The sequence below is a fragment of the Saccopteryx bilineata genome, chromosome 12 (assembly GCF_036850765.1).
Source record: "Saccopteryx bilineata isolate mSacBil1 chromosome 12, mSacBil1_pri_phased_curated, whole genome shotgun sequence".
Taxonomy (NCBI): domain Eukaryota; kingdom Metazoa; phylum Chordata; class Mammalia; order Chiroptera; family Emballonuridae; genus Saccopteryx; species Saccopteryx bilineata.
Genome location: NC_089501.1, coordinates 7,328,786 through 7,349,154, shown reverse-complemented (window position 1 = coordinate 7,349,154; position 20,369 = coordinate 7,328,786). Strand labels below are relative to the sequence as shown.

At 38.7% G+C, this 20,369-nt stretch overlaps 1 protein-coding gene across 3 annotated transcripts in view; it reads left to right on the top strand.

The window, feature by feature from the left end:
* The window catches only part of CDK19 (cyclin dependent kinase 19), a 230,587-nt gene that overhangs the window by 95,179 nt on the left and 115,039 nt on the right, over positions 1 to 20,369 (top strand). For all 3 annotated transcript variants that reach the window (XM_066247731.1, XM_066247730.1, XM_066247729.1), the window contains one exon: positions 16,779 to 16,854. In XM_066247731.1, coding sequence (XP_066103828.1) covers positions 16,779 to 16,854 — 76 coding nt within the window. The remainder of the gene's footprint in view (positions 1 to 16,778; positions 16,855 to 20,369) is intronic.

Below are 20,369 nucleotides of genomic sequence, written 5' to 3'. Positions count from 1 at the left end.
GAACGGAGAGAGATGAGAAGCATAAATCATTAGTTTTTCATTGCGCATTGCAACACCTTAGTTGTTCATTGATTGCTTTCTCATATGTGCCTTGACCGTGGGCCTTCAGCAGACCGAGTAACCCCTTGCTGGAGCCAGTGACCGTGGGTCTAAGCTGGTGAGCTTTTTGTTCAAACCAGATGAGCCTGCGCTCAAGCTGGCGACCTCAGGGTCTCGAACCTGGGTCCTCTGCATCCCAGTTTGATGCTCTATCCACTGTGCCACTGCCTGGTCAGGCTCAATAATTTCTTTAATGTTTACAATATGCCTGCATATTTGGCCACAATAGATTTCTATCTCTTCAAAGTCCCTTGAATACATTCCCTCTATTTCTTACTATATATATTTACTCTAATATTGGTCCACATCAATCCTCCCCAGAGCTTTTATAATGATCTCCCTACTTCTGGCTTTAAATGCTCTAATCTATCTTGCATACTGTATGCTTATTGAGAATACCTGTTTGATCATATGTTTCTTTTGCTTGAAACTTCTTTTTTTTTTTTTTTTCATTTTTCTGAAGCTAGAAACAGGGAGAGACAGTCAGACAGACTCCCGCATGCGCCCGACCGGGATCCACCCGGCACGCCCACCATGGGTGATGCTCTGCCCACCAGGGGGCGATGCTCTGCCCCTCCTGGGCGTCGCCATGTTGCGACCAGAGCCACTCTAGCGCCTGGGGCAGAGGCCACAGAGCCATGCCCAGCGCCCGGGCCATCTTTGCTCCAATGGAGCCTTGGCTGCGGGAGGGGACGAGAGAGACAGAGAGGAAAGCGCAGCGGAGGGGTGGAGAAGCAAATGGGCGCTTCTCCTTTGTGCCCTGGCCGGAATCGAACCCGGGTCCTCCGCACGCTAGGCCGACGCTCTACCGCTGAGCCAACCGGCCAGGGCGAAACTTCTAATATCCACTGATTTTTATAAGAAAAATGCCAACTTTTTAGCATGTTAATTACATGTTTTTGCCCTTTTTATTTATTACTTCATCCTTTGTGTTCTACCTATACTTGTATTCTGTTAATTTCTTGAAACTAGTGTGGATTTTAGTCTTTAGACTTTGTCCATACATTTCTGTTGTCCAGAAGACAATGACTTCTCGCTTTATGAAATGCTACTCATTTTTCAAGGTCCACTTGGATATTTCCTTTGAAAATTATTTACCTGACAGTAACATGACCAGTTGTCCTCCTTTAGGGAGGACAGTCTTTCTTTTGGAAGTTCCGTCCTCCTACATGTCATCCTTTTTGATATTGTAAGACTAATCTGTAAATGTCTGTATTCTATCGGTGCAGAGTTGATCCACTGCGTGTGATGGGACGTATTTGTATTTGACATGATGATTTGTCAAGGATCAGTACAGTGTGGTGAGATGCAATTATAAGACGCATGCGCTCAACATGGGAGACCTTGGGAGAGTGCGCAATATACTGAGCGCAGAAACGGCTTTGTGTATTTCTTACTGAAACACAACACGGCACATACAACATTGTAGATTCACAATTATTTCTTTCTCAGTGAATATTCAATTGTAGACAGGTAAGCACAATTCACATTTTATTAATTCATTATCTGTTCAGTAATTTCTGCCTGACCTGTGGTGGTACAGTGGATAAAGCCTCAACCTGGAACGCTGAGGTCGCTGGTTCGAAACCCTGGGCTTGCCCAGTCAAGGCACATATGGGAGTGGATGCTTCCTGCTCCTCTCCCTTCACTCTTCTGTCTCTTTCTCTCTCTCCCCTCTCTAAAAATGAATGAATGAGTAAATAATTAAAAGAAAATAATTTCCAGATATGTATAATTTTTTTTTTTTTTGTATTTTTCTGAAGTTGGAAATGGTAAGGCAGTCAGACAGACTCCCGCATGCGCCCAACCAGGATCCACCCGGCACGCCCACCAGGGGACAATGCTCTGCCCATCTGGGGCGTTGCTCTGTTGCAACCAGAGCCATTATAGCGCCTGAGGCAGAGGCCATGGAGCCATCCTCAGGGCCCAGGCCAACTTTGCTCCAGTGGAGCCTTGGCTGCGGGAGGGGAAGAGAGAGACAGAGAGGAAGGAGAGGAGGAGGGGTGGAGAAGCAGATGGGCGCTTCTCCTGTGTGCCCTGGCCGGGAATTGAACCAGGTACTCCTGCATGCCAGGCCGACGCTCTACCACTGAGCAACTGGCCAGGGCCCAGATACGTATAATTTTATTTACAAGTATTTTCCCGAAATTCGAGTTTTTAAGGGGCAATCTAACCTCAAACCATATCTATTAACGCATTTTGATTAAATAGTTGCATAAAACAGACATTTTTTAATTAGAAAGTGATAAATACACCCAAATATCACTCCAAATTAGTGGTTTGTTTGATACTTAGTTTTGTTAATTTAGCTTCCGGAAAATTCGCCCACCATGATGTAATGTTTTCAGTTCCTAATGTGCTTGCATTGTTCGTGTAGCTCTATATTTAATTTTTAATTTCATTTAAGGGATGGAAAAATCAAAAGAAAATGCCATTTTAATGATAAATTGAAAAAGGAATTTCCATCCCTCATATCAAAGAAAGATACCATTGTTTTCTGCAGTATTTGCAGCAGAGAATTTTGTATTGCAGTTGGGGGCAGAGCAGTGATAGTGAAACACTTGACCACCAACAAACATAAGCAATCATTAGATGCATCAGCTTCCAATTGTAAAGTAGCAAGTTTTTTTAAAACTTCAAATTATTCTGAAGATGAAAACCAGGTGGCTACAATGGTGGGAACATTTGCATTTCATACCATAATTCGCAAAGTTTTCGTAGTATGGATTGTACAACTAAATTATTGGAAAAGTTTCACAATGCAAAATTTTTATGTGCCAGGACAAAATGCGAGGCTGTTTTGAAATCAGTATTTAAGAATTACTGTGACAAAATACTTACAGAGGTCTTGGAAACTGCAGCATTTGTAATGATTTTATCTGATGCATCAAATCATAATGAAATTAAGTTGTATACAATAATAATAAGATATTTTAATGTTACCAAGGGCATTCAAGTAAAAATTTTAAATTTAGAATCCATTGAGGGCGAAACTTCTGAAATTTTATCAAATCATCTATACAGAGTAATAAATGAAAACAATTTGAAATCCAAAGTTGTTGCACTAATGGCTGATAATACAAATTTTGGTGGGCGAAGATGCAAAGGGGTGAATAATGTGTATGTAAAATGACAAGAATTACTCCAAAAGAAAATTCTAGGAATAGATTGTAATGCACATATTTTATCAAATGCAATCAACACAGTGTCATGTGCCATGCCAATTTATTTGCATTTTAGTCGTTTTACCGTTTGCGTTGCTACTTTAAAACAATTTTGTGAAGAAGCAAATGTCGAATACAAAAAACTTTTAGGATATTCCAAAGTTAGATGGTTTCCTCTAACACCTGCTATAGAACGTGTTCTACAATTATTTGAGCCTCTCCTTTCATATTTTTTAAGTTTAGACAAATATCCTAAAATCCTGGAATAGTTTTTCAATAATAAAATATCTAAGATATTAATGTATTTTGTACAGAAGCATCTATTTTTCACAAAACGATTCAAAAGATTGAAGGTGAACACATTTCAGCTATGGAAGTTAGCCTTATTTTGAATGACTTTATCCTTCAATATAAATCTCATTTTGAAGAAAAATTTCTTCCTTTAATTATAAAATTTTCAGACTTAGAAGAATCAAATCCGGGCATAACAGAAAAGTTTATCACAGAAGTGCAGAATTTTTATCAGACATGTTTTCAGTATATCAAAGAATGGTCTGAAACAAACGTCACAGAAAATAATGGTGTTTTTGACTTCATCGCAAGTATATTGGACAGATACTGAATCTTGTCTTGAGTTTTTATCTAAAGAAATGCCAGATATCAAAATAGACGACAGTTGTCTCTTTGAAGAAATTAGAAGACTGAATGTATATTTAAATTCTTAAAAACTAATACAATGGGAAAGTGAACACATGGAAATTGATAAAAGATGGGTGTAAATATTCAGCCATTTCAAAAATGAACATATTCCATGTGAAAATTTATTTATTATTGTTCATTTTACATTGTGCTGCCCTAGAACTAATGCAGCAGTTGAAAGAGTTTTTCAATTGCTAATGATTTTTGGACGAGAAATTGAGATTGAATGTTGATACTCTAGCTGCTGCACTTGCCGTAAAATTCAATATGAAGGATATTTCTTGTTCAGATATTTCCAATATATTGTTACAAGATGATACGTTGACAAAAAACATTCAATGGAAAAGTACTTATTTAGAATACTTTTTTCTTACAGTTATTATTAAAAATTAATAGGCATGTAAGCATAATTACAATATAAAATATTAAAATGTTTTTATTACATTTATTATATTATAGTGTATTATTGTTGCAATGAATAAAATCTTTTCTTTATGATATTGTTTTCTTCCATTTATTTTTGTCCTCCTTTTCATTGTAAAAAAGTTGGTCACCTTACTGATAGCCCTCTCTATCTTGCCCCTCCACCAGAACCAAACTTTCCATTCCTTTTCCAGTGTACTTTGCACATGCATTTGTTATGGTGCTTATCAGATTGTGTCCGTAGTTTGTGTGTCTCTCTGTAAGGGTTGAGAAGGGAAAGGATTATTTTGTTTTTTATACTTTCACTGGAGCACAGCACACAGCCCATGCTTAGGAAAATATTTCTGAAAGAAATGTCTGCCATTACTTGTTACTATCTTTTGTAGCAGGTAAATCTGACTTGAGATTTGTGAATTCTCAGAGGAAGATATTTATATAAAAACTTGTTTTTGCTACATATTTGCTAATGATTACTTATGTGTAATGCAGTCCTTAATTACTTATGTTTTTTTTGTTTGTTTTTTTGTTTTAAATGAGAGAAGGAGATACTGAAACAGACTCCCGCATGCACCCGACCTGTATCCACCTGAAAACCTTGGACTAACTGAGCTATCCTCAGTGATGGGAGGCAGATGCTCAACCAATTGAGCCACTGGCTGTGGGAGGAAAAAGAGAGGAAAGGGGAGAGAAGCAAATGGTTGCTTCTCTTGTGTCCCCTGACCAGGACTCAAATTTGGGATGTCCATGCTCTGGGCTAATGCTCTATCCACTGAGCAAACTGGCCAGGGCCAATTATTTATGTTTTAAAGTTAATACTTTTCATGTCTGATATCTTAAAGCATTAGTGCAGATATATTTGTTCTAATTAAAGTCACTTATGAGCAGTAAGAATTGTGTGTGAGACAGAGAGAGAGACAGATAGGGACAGACAGACAGAAAGGGAGAGAGATGAGAAGCATCAGTTCTTCATTGCATCACCTTAGTTGTTTATTGATTTCTTTCTTATATGTGCTTTGACCTGGGGGGGTGCTACAGCAGACCGAGTGACCCCTTGCTCAAGCCAGCAACCTTGGACTCAAACTGGTGAGCCTTGCTCAAACCAGATGAGCCCACACTCAAGCTGGTGACCTTGGGGTTTTGAAACTGGGTCCTCCATGTCCTAGTCCGAGGTGCTCTATCCACTGCATCACCTCCTGGTCAGGCTAGGAGCAGTAAGAAATTGACATAATTAGATTTTCTGAAATTTTGTCATTTTAGAGCCTTTAAAATAGTTCCGTATTTCCCCATGTATAAGATGCACCTTAATTTTGGGGCCCGGAATTTTTTTGTTTGTATTTTTTTTTTCCTGAAGCTGGAAACGGGGAGAGACAGTCAGACAGACTCCCGCATGCGCCCGACCAGGATCCACCTGGCACGCCCACCAGGGGCAATGCTCTGCCCACCAGGGGGCGATGCTCTGCCCCTCCCGGGCGTCGCTCTGCTGCGACCAGAGCCACTCTAGTGCCTGGGGCACAGGCCAAGGAGCCATCCCCAGCGCCCGGGCCATCTTTGCTCCAATGGAGCCTTGGCTGCGGGAGGGGAAGAGAGAGACAGAGAGGAAGGAGGGGGTGGGGGTGGAGAAGCAAACGGGCGCTTCTCCTATGTGCCCTGGCCGGTAATCGAACCCGGGTCCCCTGCACGCCAGGCTGACGCTCTACCGCTGAGCCAACCGGCCAGGGCCTGGGGCCCGGAATTTGAAAAAAAAATGTATTACTTAAAAGTTATTAAACTCAAGTTTTATTCATCATAAAATTCATACAACTCATCACTGTCAAAATCCCCCTCTATTAGCTTGTCCTCACTGTGTCTGATAACGAATCACTGTCTTCATATATTACCTTGTTCTCAGTTCTATTTATGACATTTGAAATGCTATGCTTCTTAAATGAATCTACAACACTGTAGAAGACGCACCCTGTTTTTAGACACCAAATTTTTTGAAAAAGGATGCTTCTAATACATAGGAAATACGGTAAATATTTGTCATGGAATTCTGAATGAAAGAAATAGTATAAAATGAATGCTTTTTTTTAGAGCAAGAGATATATTAATTAATAACTCTGTTTTTAAGTGAGTAAATAAAGACAGTCTTTCTAAAGAATGAAGGAAAGAGGTAAACTTGTCACAAGAGAACTCTGAACTTGGGAGACCATTATTGTATTTTGGCAATGTTTAGAGAATGAGCAGATGCAATATTTGATAGATTAAACCATAAAGAAGATGCTAGCAATATTTGACATTCATTAATAGGGGAAATAAAAAATAACAGTACCCTGTTACAAAATTTTTAATATTTCAGAATGATTTCAAAGGATTGTTATTTAAACAAAAAAATCTGGTAATTAAAAATGTTATGCCATTGAACTGTGTATGAACGAAAAGATAATGTCTTGGTTTTATTTCAAAATAATCAAGAAAAGGGGAGGTAATTGCAATAAGACTGGCCATGTATTGATAATTGTTGAAGCCGTATCATAAAGTATTACTGTGATTTGTTTTTTGTTCATCTTTGGAAAATTTCATGATAAAAATATTTTAAATATTATGGTATTACATAATAAAGAAAAGAGTTCCCAAATAAGGAATCATTACTGCTAGGCTGTCTGAATATTGAGTTCATTATATTGAATAATAATAACAGTATAAAACTAAATGATCTTTTTTGATTTTTGTTTTTCCAAATTTTAACTCCATTTTTTTCTTATTTCCCTCTGTGATGTGGAAGTCTCTTAATCAGCTAAGCCAAATCATCACATTAAAGAGAAGGGATATAACATTGATTTATGCCAGCATTCTTCTTGAAGAAAAAAATTGTTGGCAAGACTCAGGTGTCATGTTGTGTGAAGAATATCTTATTGGTAAAACATAATTGTAAAAACTGGTAATACTGTACCATCTTGCATACATTATTTTGATCATTTCAATTTGAATTCTACTCTTAAAGTTTTGAAAAGAAAAACTGAAGGAAGAATTCATAGAATTGTTTGTCTTCTTAATGTACTCTTTTTTTATAAAAGATTTTATTTATTGATTTTAGAAAGGAGAGAGAGAGAGAAAGGCAGGGAAGAGTGGGAATCATCAACTTGTAGTACTTGCTTCTCGGATGTGCCTCAACTGGACAAGCCTGGGGTTTTGAAATGGTGAGCTCAGCATTCCAGATGAATTGGTTGTCTTCTTAAACGATGTTAGAGAGAGTTGCTCAGAAAATATCCTTTCATCATTTCTTCCATCTCTTTTTCCTTTTCTTCTTGCCTCAAGTTTTTTCTTAGGCACCAAAAATGTTATCTATGTGCTACTTCCTCTAATCCAATACCACATGTAGGCTCAAGGCCTTTCATTCTGAAACTTTTATGATAGGCCCTTAATAAACCTCTTTAGGACATCTCCTTTATGAACTTCTCAGATATTTTCATTTTGGATTGGCGTTTCTTTCTATCTAAAGGAATAATCTGTGAGTTGGAGAACCTTCTGAGATCTGACCCAACTCTTATTCTCAATGGTATAATCCTTTCCATGAGCCAAGTTTAGAACCTCAGACTTACCCTGATTGAGTCTTCTTAATCTTCATTATTTATTCATTTGGTTCTGCCATTCCTCCTTTAAAATGACTGTCACAAGTGTCTCTTATTTTCTGTTACCACTTTGTTAACAGATTGTTGAACTTGGAATTAGAAGATTTCATCTCATTTCTGTTTCTATAGCTGCTGTCCTGCATTCTTCAACTTTCCTGCATTCTTCAACTTTCCTGCATTCTTCATCTTTGAAACGAGTAGGTTGTAACAGGGTTTTGTTTTTGTTTTTAACAGAAACAGAGAGAAAGTCAGAGAGAGGGATAGATAGGGACAGACAGGAGCGGAGAGAGATGAGAAGCATCAATCATCAGTTTTTCGTTGTGACACCTCAGTTGTTCATTGATTGCTTTCTCATATGTGCCTTGACCGCGGGCCTTCAGCAGACCGATTAACCCCTTGCTTGAGCCAGCGACCTTGGGTCCAAGCTGGTGAGCTTTGCTTGAACCAGATGAGCCTGCACTCAAGCTGGTGACCTCGGGGTCTCGAACCTGGGTCCTCAGCATCCCAATCTGACGCTCTATCCACTGCACCTGATCAGGTGTAACAGGGTTATTTTAAGCCCCTTTTGGAGCTAACTTTCTATTACACTAATTAAGGTTCCCACCTCACACAGTAACCTAATTCTTTTTCACACATCTGATTTGAGTTCTTGCTAGTAAGATTAATCTTCATATGTACATTTCATTGCCTTTAGAGTAAAATCTTATATTTTCTTGTCTTCATTTATTTACATCATCATGTCTCTGGTTAATGGTTTATCATTCACACAATTAGACAAAGTAGAAACTTCATGTTTTCAGAGTCTTTTCTTGACCTACAGAATCAAATTGGTTATCAAATCTGTTAGCTCTGACTCAGAAATGACTTTTTTTTTTTTTTTTTTGGTATTTTTCTGAAGCTGGAAATGGGGAGAGACAGACAGACTCCCGCATGCACCCGACCGGGATCCACCCCGCACGCCCACCAGGGGCGACCCTCTGCCCACCAGGGGGCGATGCTCTGCCCCTCTGGGGCATCGCTCTGTTGTGACCAGAGCCACTCTAGGGCCTGGGGCAGAGGCCAAGGAGCCATCCCCAGCGCCCGGGCCATCTTTGCTCCAATGGAGCCTCGGCTGCGGGAGGGGAAGAGAGAGACAGAGAGGAAGGAGAGGGAGAGGAGTAGAGAAGCAGATGGGCGCTTCTCCTGTGAGCCCTGGCTGGGAATCGAACCCGGGACTTCTGCACGCCAGGCCGATGCTGTACCACTGAGCCAACCGGCCAGGGCCAGAAATGACTTTTGAGAACTCTTTATTTTTATTTTTTTTACAGAGACAGAGAGTCAGAGAGAGGGATAGATAGGGAAAGACAGACAGACAGGCACGGAGAGAGATGAGAAGCATCAATCATCAGTTCTTCGTTGCGACACCTTAATTGTTCATCGATTGCTTTTTCATATGTGCCTTGACCGTGGGCCTTCAGCAGACCGAATAACTCCTTGCTCAAGCCAGAGACCTTGGGTCCAAGCTGGCGAGCTTTTTGCTCAAGCCAGATGAGCCCGCGCTGAAGCTGGCGACCTTGGGGTCTCGAACCTGGGTCCCTGGGTCCTCTGTCCGATGCTCTATCCACTGCACCATCGCCTGGTCAGGCCAGAAATGACTTTTGAATTCATATTTGTTCTCTTCTGCCACTTGTTCTCATCTAGTCCTTCATCTTTTCTTTGACATTTGATGCAACCTAACAAATGTTTGCTCTGGCACCACAGTTATCTTTCTGAGCAAAAATCTGGTAATGTACCGTCTCTGTTCTCAAAACTTTTTTCCCCCACACTGTTTACATATGAAGTATAAGCTTCTTTTCTGAGCTCACACAGTCCCTTCCCTTTACTTTTCTAATCTCATCTCTTGTTCCTGTTGTCATGCCCTCAGCTTACAGCCATACTAAATACCAGTGGTTTTGTGAATATGCTTTTCGTTTTTCTCATACTGTACTTCCATCTGGAATTCTGCAACCCCCTCATCCTTTCTCTACCTGGAAAACTCTTCTCTTAAAGGCATTACTCATGTAGATACCTTTCTTAAAGCTCTGAAAGAAATAGTTTCATTCTTTCTGTAGCTGTTACGCATACCTCTTGGGTGCAGAGGGAGTCATATCATTTGCTTGTATTTCCCTCTCAGCCAGAATTTCTTTACACCTGGATTTTGAACTCTGTGAAATCTAAAGTAATCTAATTTTCTTCATCCTCAGAGTTTGGCATAGTGTTAGGGTATGCAATATTTATTCAGTAGTTGTTTGTTGGTTGATGTAAAATAAATTAGTGAGGTTCTTCTGTTTTCCTTAGAAACAGAAATGGATTTTAACCCTATTAGTTTGAAGGATAAAAATTTCCCCGTAACCTTGCTTGAACTTGAATTCCCACATCTTTTTTTAAAAGATGCTTCTAAATTCTTGTCTGTTATTGGTCCTTGGGACCAAAGATGGCACAGGGCTGATCTGGACACCTTATGGTGTTATTGGTAGGATCCCGAAAGCCTTGAAACTGTTTAGTTATGGTTATAAAAAATGAAATTTTGGCCAGACCTTAAACATACTTGTGCATACAGGCTGCTGCATGGTTCTTCACCTCGTTAAAAGTGACTGGAGGCTGGTCATCGAGTTTGTACATTATTGAAAGGTATAAGACTATCATTTTCATTAACCATTTCCTAATATTTCATTCATGAGATGCTCCTACTGAACTAATTTCTTTAGCTTGAGCAATTCTTCCCTGAATTAGATTTTTTTTTGTATTTTTCTGAAGTTGGAAGCAGGGAGGCAGTCAGACAGGCAGATGCCCGAGTGTGCCCGACTGGGATCCACCCAGCATGCCCACCAGAGGACGGTGCTCTGCCCATAAGGGGCGTTGCTCCATTGTGGCTGGAGCCATTCTAGTACCTGAGGTGGAGGCCATGGAGCTGTCCTCAGCGCCCGGGCCAACTTTGCTCCATTGGAGCCTTTTAATGTGGGAGGGGAAGAGAGAGACAGAAAAGAAGAGGAGGAAGGGTGGAGAAGCAGATGAGAGCCTCTCCTGTGTGCCTTGTCTTGGGAAATGAACCTGGGATTTCCACATACTGGGCTGACGCTCCACTCTTCAGCCAACTGGCCAGGGTCCTGAATTAAATTTAAATTCTATCACTGCCTGACCTGTGGTGGCTCAGTGGATAAAGCGTCGACCTGGAACGCTGAAGTCGCCGGTTCGAAACCCTGCACTTGTCTGGTCAAGGCACATGTGGGAGTTGATGCTTCCTGCTCCTCACCCCTTCTCTCTCTCTGTCTCTCTCACTCTCTCTCCTATCTAAAATGAATAAATTAGAAAAACTTAAAAAAATAAATTCTACCACTGAGTCTGGTAGAAATTTTATTTTAAGGCAATAATTTCTACAATTTGCACAATTATGTGCTTTATAGTTTTTCTACTATCTATAGAATTGCTTGTCTCAAGAGTTTTTCAGAACATAGTCTCTCAGCTAGAAGTAATAGGATCACAGTTTCTGCCACATTTCTTTTTCTATTTTGTTGTTATGTAATGTTCCTGTTGAACAGTTGATTTCTTTGTGACTGTTGACAGTGAAGTCTGCATGGTTTTGATACACATTACTAACATATATGAGAAATACCATTACATTTTTAAAAATTATGTATTAAATATAAGGTCTACCGGAAAGTACTGTTTGTTTCTATCACAAGTTTCGACACGTAAGTACATGTTTATTTGGCGCATGTGTGCCTCTCTATTTTTATCACTTAATGTATACACACTGACGTAGCAAGTTAACTAAAACAAAGTTGATTCACGTTAGTCTTATGTGTGAAGCGATAGTGTACCCATGGCTACTGATAAAGTTCATTTACGCCACTGTAATTTTTATGAATTTCAACAAGGAAGAAATGCTACAGAAGCATGTAGAAATTTATTGAAAGTGTTTGGTGAAGGTACAGTTTCTGATAGGACATGCAGAAGATGGTACGAAAACATCGTAAGGAAAAGGGCATATGTAAACCCGGAAAACCTAGCCCTTCCACCTCTAAACCAAATTTGACTCTGAATAAGAGAATGTTGTGTATATGGTGGGACATTTGAGTACCAATATATTATGAGCTTTTAAAACCAAACGAAAAGCTCAATTCGGAGAAGTATTGTCGGCAACTGGATTATTTCAAGACAGCAGTCCAAGAAAAGAGGCCGGCGATGTTCAATAGGAAGAACATCATACTGCATCATGATAATGCCAGGCCACATGCTGCTTTGGGGACTCGTCAAAAAATTGCAGAACTAGGCTGGGAAATTCTGTCACATCCACCATATTCCCCGGACTTAGCACCCTCCGACTATCACTTGTTTTTGTCCTTACAAAATTTTTTGAAGGGCAAAAAATTCAAAAATGAAGAAGAGATCAAACAAGCACTGGTTCAATTTTTTGCATCAAAGATAAAACATTTTTCAAAAATGGGATATACAAATTGCCCTCACGCTGGCAAGAAATCATTAATAATAATGGCAATTATATTATTTAATAAAGTTTATTGACGGTAAGAAAAATTTGTATTTTGTTTTATTCCAAAAACGGACAACTTTCCGGTAGACCTTATATATCCATGTTTATAGTACAAATTTATATATTTTTAATTCTCTTGGATTTCTTTAGTAAACTCTTGATTATTTTCATTATGTAGGTGCTGAAACCATAGTATCTAATATGCACTAAAATAGAGAGCCATTTCCCTGATAGCTTTGAAATTGCTTTGTCTGTCTTTATTATAGTAAATGATAAACTACTTTTATTTAGAAATAAAATAGTTTTAAGAAAGAATAGCCTGTCCAGGCGATGGCACAGTGGATAGAGTGTCAGACTGGGATATGGAGGACCCAGGTTCGAAACCCCAAGGTCTCTGGCTTGAGCATGGGCTCATCTGGCTTGAGTGTGGGGTCACTGGATTGAGTGTGGAATCATAGACAGGACCCCATGGTCGCTGGCTTGAGCCCAAAGGTCCCTGGCTTGAAACTCAAAGTCACTGGCTTGAGCAAGGGATCACTTGCTTTGCTGTAGTCCCCCCGTCAAGGCACCTATACGAAGGCAATCAATAAACAGCAATGGTGCCTCAATGAAGAATTGATGCTTCTCGTCTCTCCCTTCCTGCCTGTCTGTCCCTGTCTCTCTTGCTAAAAAAAAACACACAACAAAACTAAGCTTCCCCTAAAAGTCAGACTATTATAACAGTATAGGCAAGGTTCACCTGCTTTTCAGCCTTGTCATGTAAAAGAACAAATTATACCTATGGTATTTAATATTATATGTGACTGAGTCATGCAAGCTGTGATATATGAGTTGTCACTGCCATTTGGAGGAGCTCCTGGAGAAGGTCATTCACATGAGTTGAGAGTAATAAAGTTTCCCTGCCTCATGTGGTAATAATCATTGAAATGTTTGTGGGCTTTGTGGCATGTGACCAAAGATTGGCATTGATAGAGTACTGTGGTAAAAGTGAGTTTCATATGCCCCCTGGAGTCTCCCACTTCTTCATATGGTGAACCTCAGATGCCATAGCATCACTTACCATTTGCCAGCTAATATACAAGAGAAATGGTAATGATAGCTTGATTCTCAATCTAAAAGTTGCAGGTAATTCTTAAGTTTGTAGATCGTGGAGTATTTTATAGTACATATTTAGCAGATGGAAGTTATGTTAAACTTATTAGGTAAAATAATTAACTGGGTTTGTTCCTAGATCCTATTCATATTATTCAAAGAAGCCCATATACTTCAGTCTGTTCTGTTCAAGCTTTCAAAAACCATTGACAGCTAGATGTGAAATTCAAAAGTCATTAATGTGATGTGTTAATTTTGTACTTTTTGATTTGCTGCAAAAAAATCTTATAGTTTCCATAGCAACGATAACTTATCCAGATTGTGTAATATTCTTAACAGTATTAAAAATAAAACTATGCAAATACATGAGCTTCTGGAGCAATTCATTTATGGGAATTGGGGATTGAAATATTTATGTTTTAAAAATTATGATTTTATATTGAAATTTTGTCAGAAAGATTATATAAATTTTAATATATTTTAATTTATTAAATTTAAATATTTTATAATTGATGCCTGCTAGTTAATTATTAAATTATGAAATTTATATTTGTAAGCACTGTAATAAGTTCGCAGGCACAAGTGCTCTCACACACATACCCACATACATATTTAGGGTGAGGGGGACATTTGGTTTTAATTACATTCAGTTTCCTGCTGCTTGTACTTCTTGGTGGCTTCTGAGTAGTCTAAGAAAGTCTGGTGGTTTTATGTTTGGAGGAGACAGGATAGAGAAAAAAGAAACGATGATTACTTAAGCTTTCCATGTTCTTTACTTTGCTCTTGGAACATGCCTAAGATATCACTTTGAATACTAAAGATTGTTTTAGTAGGTGGCTGTTTTTAGAGTGTCACATGCTTTGAATTTTTTCATTTTTCTTTTAATTCTAATTTTAAAAGACAACAAAGTATTAATACTAAAGCTAGTTAACATAACTTTCTACATCTTAACACACTGTTTTTCATTTGTTATATTACCTCAACATATGTCTAGATATATGTATATTTTTATGTGGTATATATAATTTGTGTATTTCTTCAGTAGTATATGGGTATATGGTTAACATTTTCCATGTTTCTGATGATCTTCATGGTTATCATTTTATTAATTGATAACAGGCCATCTTGTTGATATATCTGGTGTGTTTTCTGTTTCTCAAAATGCTGCTTAATTATTTTGAATGCCATGTACTGGAAGACAAATAGATATAATTTTCAAACTGACTGTAGTGGAAAGTAACCATAACTAAGATATTTGCCAAAACATGGATGTTTATGAAAATCTTCAAAAGGCATTTAAAGTGATGTTTTAAAATGCATATGAATAACCTCTTAAACTTATTCATCTGCTCATAAATACAGAATGGAGAAAATGAGAAATAGTTAAGTAGGACAGATATGGCACCATGTAGGTATTACCATTTGACAAAACCATCGTGACATGATGATACCTAGCTGAGGCTGTAATATAATCAAAAGACAAAATTTAGAGGGCATGTGGGCCCTGGCCGGTTGGCTCAGCGGTAGAGCGTCGGCCTAGCGTGCGGAGGACCCGGGTTCGATTTCCGGCCAGGGCACACAGGAGAGGCGCCCATTTGCTTCTCCACCCCTCCGCCGCGCTTTCCTCTCTGTCTCTCTCGTCCCCTCCCGCAGCCAAGGCTCCATTGGAGCAAAGATGGCCCGGGCGCTGGGGATGGCTCTGTGGCCTCTGCCCCAGGCGCTAGAGTGGCTCTGGTCGCAACATGGCGACGCCCCGGAGGGGCAGAGCATCGCCCCCTGGTGGGCAGAGCATCGCCCCTGGTGGGCGTGCCGGGTAGATCCCGGTCGGGCGCATGCGGGAGTCTGTCTGACTGTCTCTCCCTGTTTCCAGCTTCAGAAAAATGAAAAAAAAAAAAAAAAAAAAAATTTAGAGGGCATGGATTATACTCCTCTTATCAGAACAACCCTCGATATGAATCACATTTGTGACATTAGCTGGGACCTTGATGTGGTTGCTTCTGGTATTAGTACCCAGATGTGTGATCCTAGCCACTCATCTGATAATGTTACCCTTTTTATGTACTGTATAATTATCATTGAACTACACTCTTCACTTGGTTAAGCACCCTGATAACTACTGTAGTTTTTCAGAATTCCTAATCCTACTTCCATTACTTGGAAAATCCACTGTAACCACTGGGTTCTTGAGAATGAGATGATGGTGATTGGAGTTTCTAAGTCTTTCCAAGGCTTTTGGTTGAGCTTGTAAGGCAAAAGTAATGTACCCTCTCCTAGGTGAGAACTAGGGTGTCCCAACAGGTCACCATTCTTTTATAGCTCCTCCCTTCTACTAACTGGTTCTAATACTGTGGAATTACTTTAAATGAATATAAGAGTTTACATCTGGCATTTACTTTTGTTGGTAATGTTTATAACAGATAAATATAGGAGTAATCTTGCAATGTGCTTGAGCTTATATTCATATTTACTTTTTTTAAAAATTAATGTTTGTTTACTTTTTGAAATTTGGTTAGTATCTTGTCTGTTTCCATTTTAAATTTTATGTTTGGCCCTGGCCGGTTGGCTCAGCGGTAGAGCGTCGGCCTAGCGTGCGGAGGACCCGGGTTCGATTCCCGGCCAGGGCACATAGGAGAAGCGTCCATTTGCTTCTCCACCCCTCCGCCGCGCTTTCCTCTCTGTCTCTCTCTTCCCCTCCCGCAGCCAAGGCTCCATTGGAGCAAAGATGGCCCAGGCGCTGGGCATGGCTCTGTGGCCTCTGCCTCAGGCGCTAGAGTGGCTCTGGTCGCAATATGGCGACGCCCAGGATGGGCAGAGCATCGCCCCCTGGGGGGCAGAGCACCGCCCCTGGTGGGCGTGCCGGGTGGATCCCGGTCGGGCGCATGCGGGAGTCTGTCTGACTGTCTCTCCCTGTTTCCAGCTTCAGAAAAATGAAAAAAATGAAAAAAAAATAAATAAAAAAAATAAATTTTATGTTTTGGCTTTGTCTAGTATTTTCATTGTGACATGAATTTCTTTCAGTATTTCATATTTCTGTAGTTGAAATATCAGAAATAGTAAGCAGTGCATGCATGTGAGAGTGTGTACATATCACTGAAAGACTAGTGCATTTTCATTGTTTTTGTAATTGTTTTGAATCTGAAAATAATGTATAGAAAAATAATTTTTTTTGTTCATATGCAGAAAAGATGAAAAGGAATATGCATTGAAGCAAATTGAAGGCACAGGAATATCCATGTCGGCTTGTAGAGAGATTGCAGTAAGTGGATATAAATATATTATTTATTTTGTTATCAATGTTAGATGTTTATTGAGATTAATATAAAATAGATTATTAATATATACAATGCATGGTTATTTCAAAGATGTTAATGATATTTTATATAAGATGAAAAAAGCAGCATAAATTTGCTGATTATTTGAAAATCATATTTGAATATTCTTTGAATGATATTGAGAATTCTGAGCTAAATGATGATTTACTTAATTTAAATGGTGATCCAATGTAATTAATAACTTAATGCCTATTATTTCTGTAATTTTATTTTATTTTCTAAATTGAATTTATTGGGGTGGCAGTGCCTAACATTATTATACAGGTTTCAGGTGCCCACTTCTACAACACATCACCTGTACACTGTCTTATGTGTTCACCATCCTAAGTGAAGTCTTTGTCACCATTTATCCCCCATACCCTGCCCTACCCTCCCTTCGCAGTCACTATAGTAATTTGAGTCTGTGTCTGTGAGTTATTTTCTTTTTTTGTCCTTTTTTTCTCAACTCCTCTACTACCCTCACCCAGCCCCCTGCCCCGTGACAGATGTCAGCCTGCTGTCTATGTATGAGTCTGTCTCTATTTTGCTTGTCAGTTCATTTTGTTCATTAGATTCCACAGTGAGTGAAATCACATGGTACTTGTCTTTCTCTGACTGGCTTATTTCACTAAACATAATGTTCTCCAGGTCCATCCGTGCTGTACTTTTAGAACTGAAATATGTCTTTATAGAGAAAGGGATGATACTGTTAGATATTATGCATATTAAATATTTTTTCTGAAATACACGTTTTAAAAAATTTTTTATTTATTAATTTGAGAGAGAGAGAGAGAGAAAGAAAGAGAGACAGAAGCATCAGTTTGTTGTTTCACTTATTTATGCATTCATTAGTTGGTTTTTGTGTGTGCCCTGACCAGGGATCAAACCCACAACTTTGTCCTATTAGGATGGTGCTTTAACCAACTGAGCTACCTAGCATGCTTAAATACTTGTTTTAGTGCTAGATTTTACTAGTTGCTAGAAAAATAAAACCATCATAGTAGTAGGATAGAGAGAAAGATCATTCCTATCTGGGGCAGGTAATTAAAACAATCAAAACTAGTAAAATAGCCTGACCTGTGGTGGCGCAGTGGATAAAACATCTACTGGGAACACTGAAGTCGCTGGTTTGAAATCCTGGGCTTGCCTGCTCAAGGCACATATGAGAGTTGATGCTTCCTACTCTTCTCTTTCCTTCTCTCTCTTTCTCCTCTCTAAAATGAATTTTTTAAAAAAAACTAGCAAAATAAAGATAACATAAATTATTTTCTCAACAATTCAAAAAAAAAGTTTTTTATCTTTTTTTTTTTTTTTCTTTTATTAAGTAAGAGGCAGGGAAGCAGAGACACAGACTCCCGCATGAGCTCCCAACCAGGATGCACCTGGCAAACCCCCTATCAGTGATGCTCTGTCCATCTGGGGCCATTGCTTTGTTGCTTGGCAACTGAGCTATTTTAGCACCTCTGGTGGGGCTATGGAGCTGTCCTTATCTCCTGGGGCCAACTTGCTTGAAGCAATTGAGCCATGGCTGTGGGAGTGGGAGAGAGAGAGAGAGAGAGAGAGAAGAGAGAGAGAGAGAAGAGAGATGGGGAGGGGTGGAGAAAGCAAATGGTCACTTCTCCTGTGTTCCCTGACTGGGAATCGAACCTGGGACTTCCTAGGAATCGTATGCTGGGCCAATGCTCTACTGCTGAGCCAACTGGCCAGGGCCTGTTTTTTTGTCTTTAAATGACACACATATGCATTTAAGAAGTGATTGTTCATAAAAATACCTAACATTTACTATTTACCAAGTACCAGGTTTACTAAGTACTTTCAGGTATTAATTTAGTTTTCCTAACAGGGATATGAAATAAATGTTTTTAACATTCCCATTTAATAGATCGGTAAACGGACAAAACCATAAATATGGCTTAGAAGGCTTACTACTGTATTATTGCACCTTATTGTAGTTCTTTAGTTTCTTATTTAATTCTTTAGTTTCTTAATTATTTTATATAGGGGCGTTTTCATGATATCATATCTAATAGGGACTTATGTCTCTAATTTGGTAACTATATTGCCCACAATTCCATGTTTCTCTTCACTCACATGGAAGTCCTTCATCATCACTCTTAGCAATAAGAAAAAATGTGGTGCAAAAAATATATGAGGCAGGAAATCTGTAGACCTGAGTGTCTATTTGCCTTAGTAGCTAAATTAGTCACAAGTCCTAGTTCCATTATTTGTGAAATTTTTTTATTTCAGAATGGGAGCTTCTCACTAGATTGTGAGTTAGGGACCTTGTCTTTTATCCTTAGATTTTAGCACAAGTGCTTCTTAAAGCAATTCTTGCCTGACCTGTGATGGTGCAGTGGGTAAAGCGTTGACCTGGAAATGCTGAGGTCGCCGGTTCAAAACCCTGGGCTTGCCTGGTCAAGGCACATATGGGAGTTGATGCTTCCTGCTCCTCCCCCCTTTCTCTCTCTCTCTCTCTCTCTCTCCCTCTCCTTTCTAAAATGAATAAATAAATAAATAATTAAAAAAAAAAAAAGATTTTAGCATAGTATTTGGCACATAGCAGGTGTTTGTTGAATAAAGAAGCAGAACAAAAAAAAATTTAATTAGTTCATGAGACTAGGTATGCTTTAGAATATAAATATATTGCTTAAAAATTTTCATTTTGACAGTTTTCTATTAATTATAAAATGCTGTTACAAACATTTTGCCAGAATAATCATTTTGTAAGTGTATTTTAACTCCCTAAAATTCTTAAACATTATCATCTCAACCATTATGAATATCACTGGGTGTAATTGTGCTACTTTAGAGTACTATATTTAGTTTAACATTAATTCACCTTCCACAAGTTAACTGGGTAATTTAGCTGAAATTTAGGGTATATGATCATTAGGAAATGAAAACCCAAGTACAGTCGTTCCTTGCCATATTGTGGTTCACTTTTTGTGGTCTCACTGTATTGCAGATTTTTAAATTATATATATCTAATTTTGTATCGCGAGTTATTCGCTATACCTCGAGATTTTGCAGTATATACATATTTTTATATATTTTAATTATTTTTGCTGTAAAATAAAAATTTTCTAGCCTAAAAAATTGGAAACAACATAAAAAGAGTGTGAGACAGGTTTATAAGTGTGGGGAGGGTTTATAAAGCCTTAAAATATATATAAATAATAAAATAAATATAAGGTCGCTACTTCACGGATTTTTGTCTATTGTGGGGAGTTCTGGAACCTAAGCCCCGTGATAGATAAGGGAACACTGTATAGATGCACTGTTTGAAAACAACACTTCTGTAATGCTGAGGAGTCTGTGGGTTCTTTTTTCTCCACATCCTTGGCTACTATGTGTTACCTCTTGTTGTTTTGATGATAGCCATTCTAACAGATGTGAGATATCTCATTGTGTTTTTATTTATTAATTTTTTTGGTGACAGAGACAGGAAGAGAGACAGAGA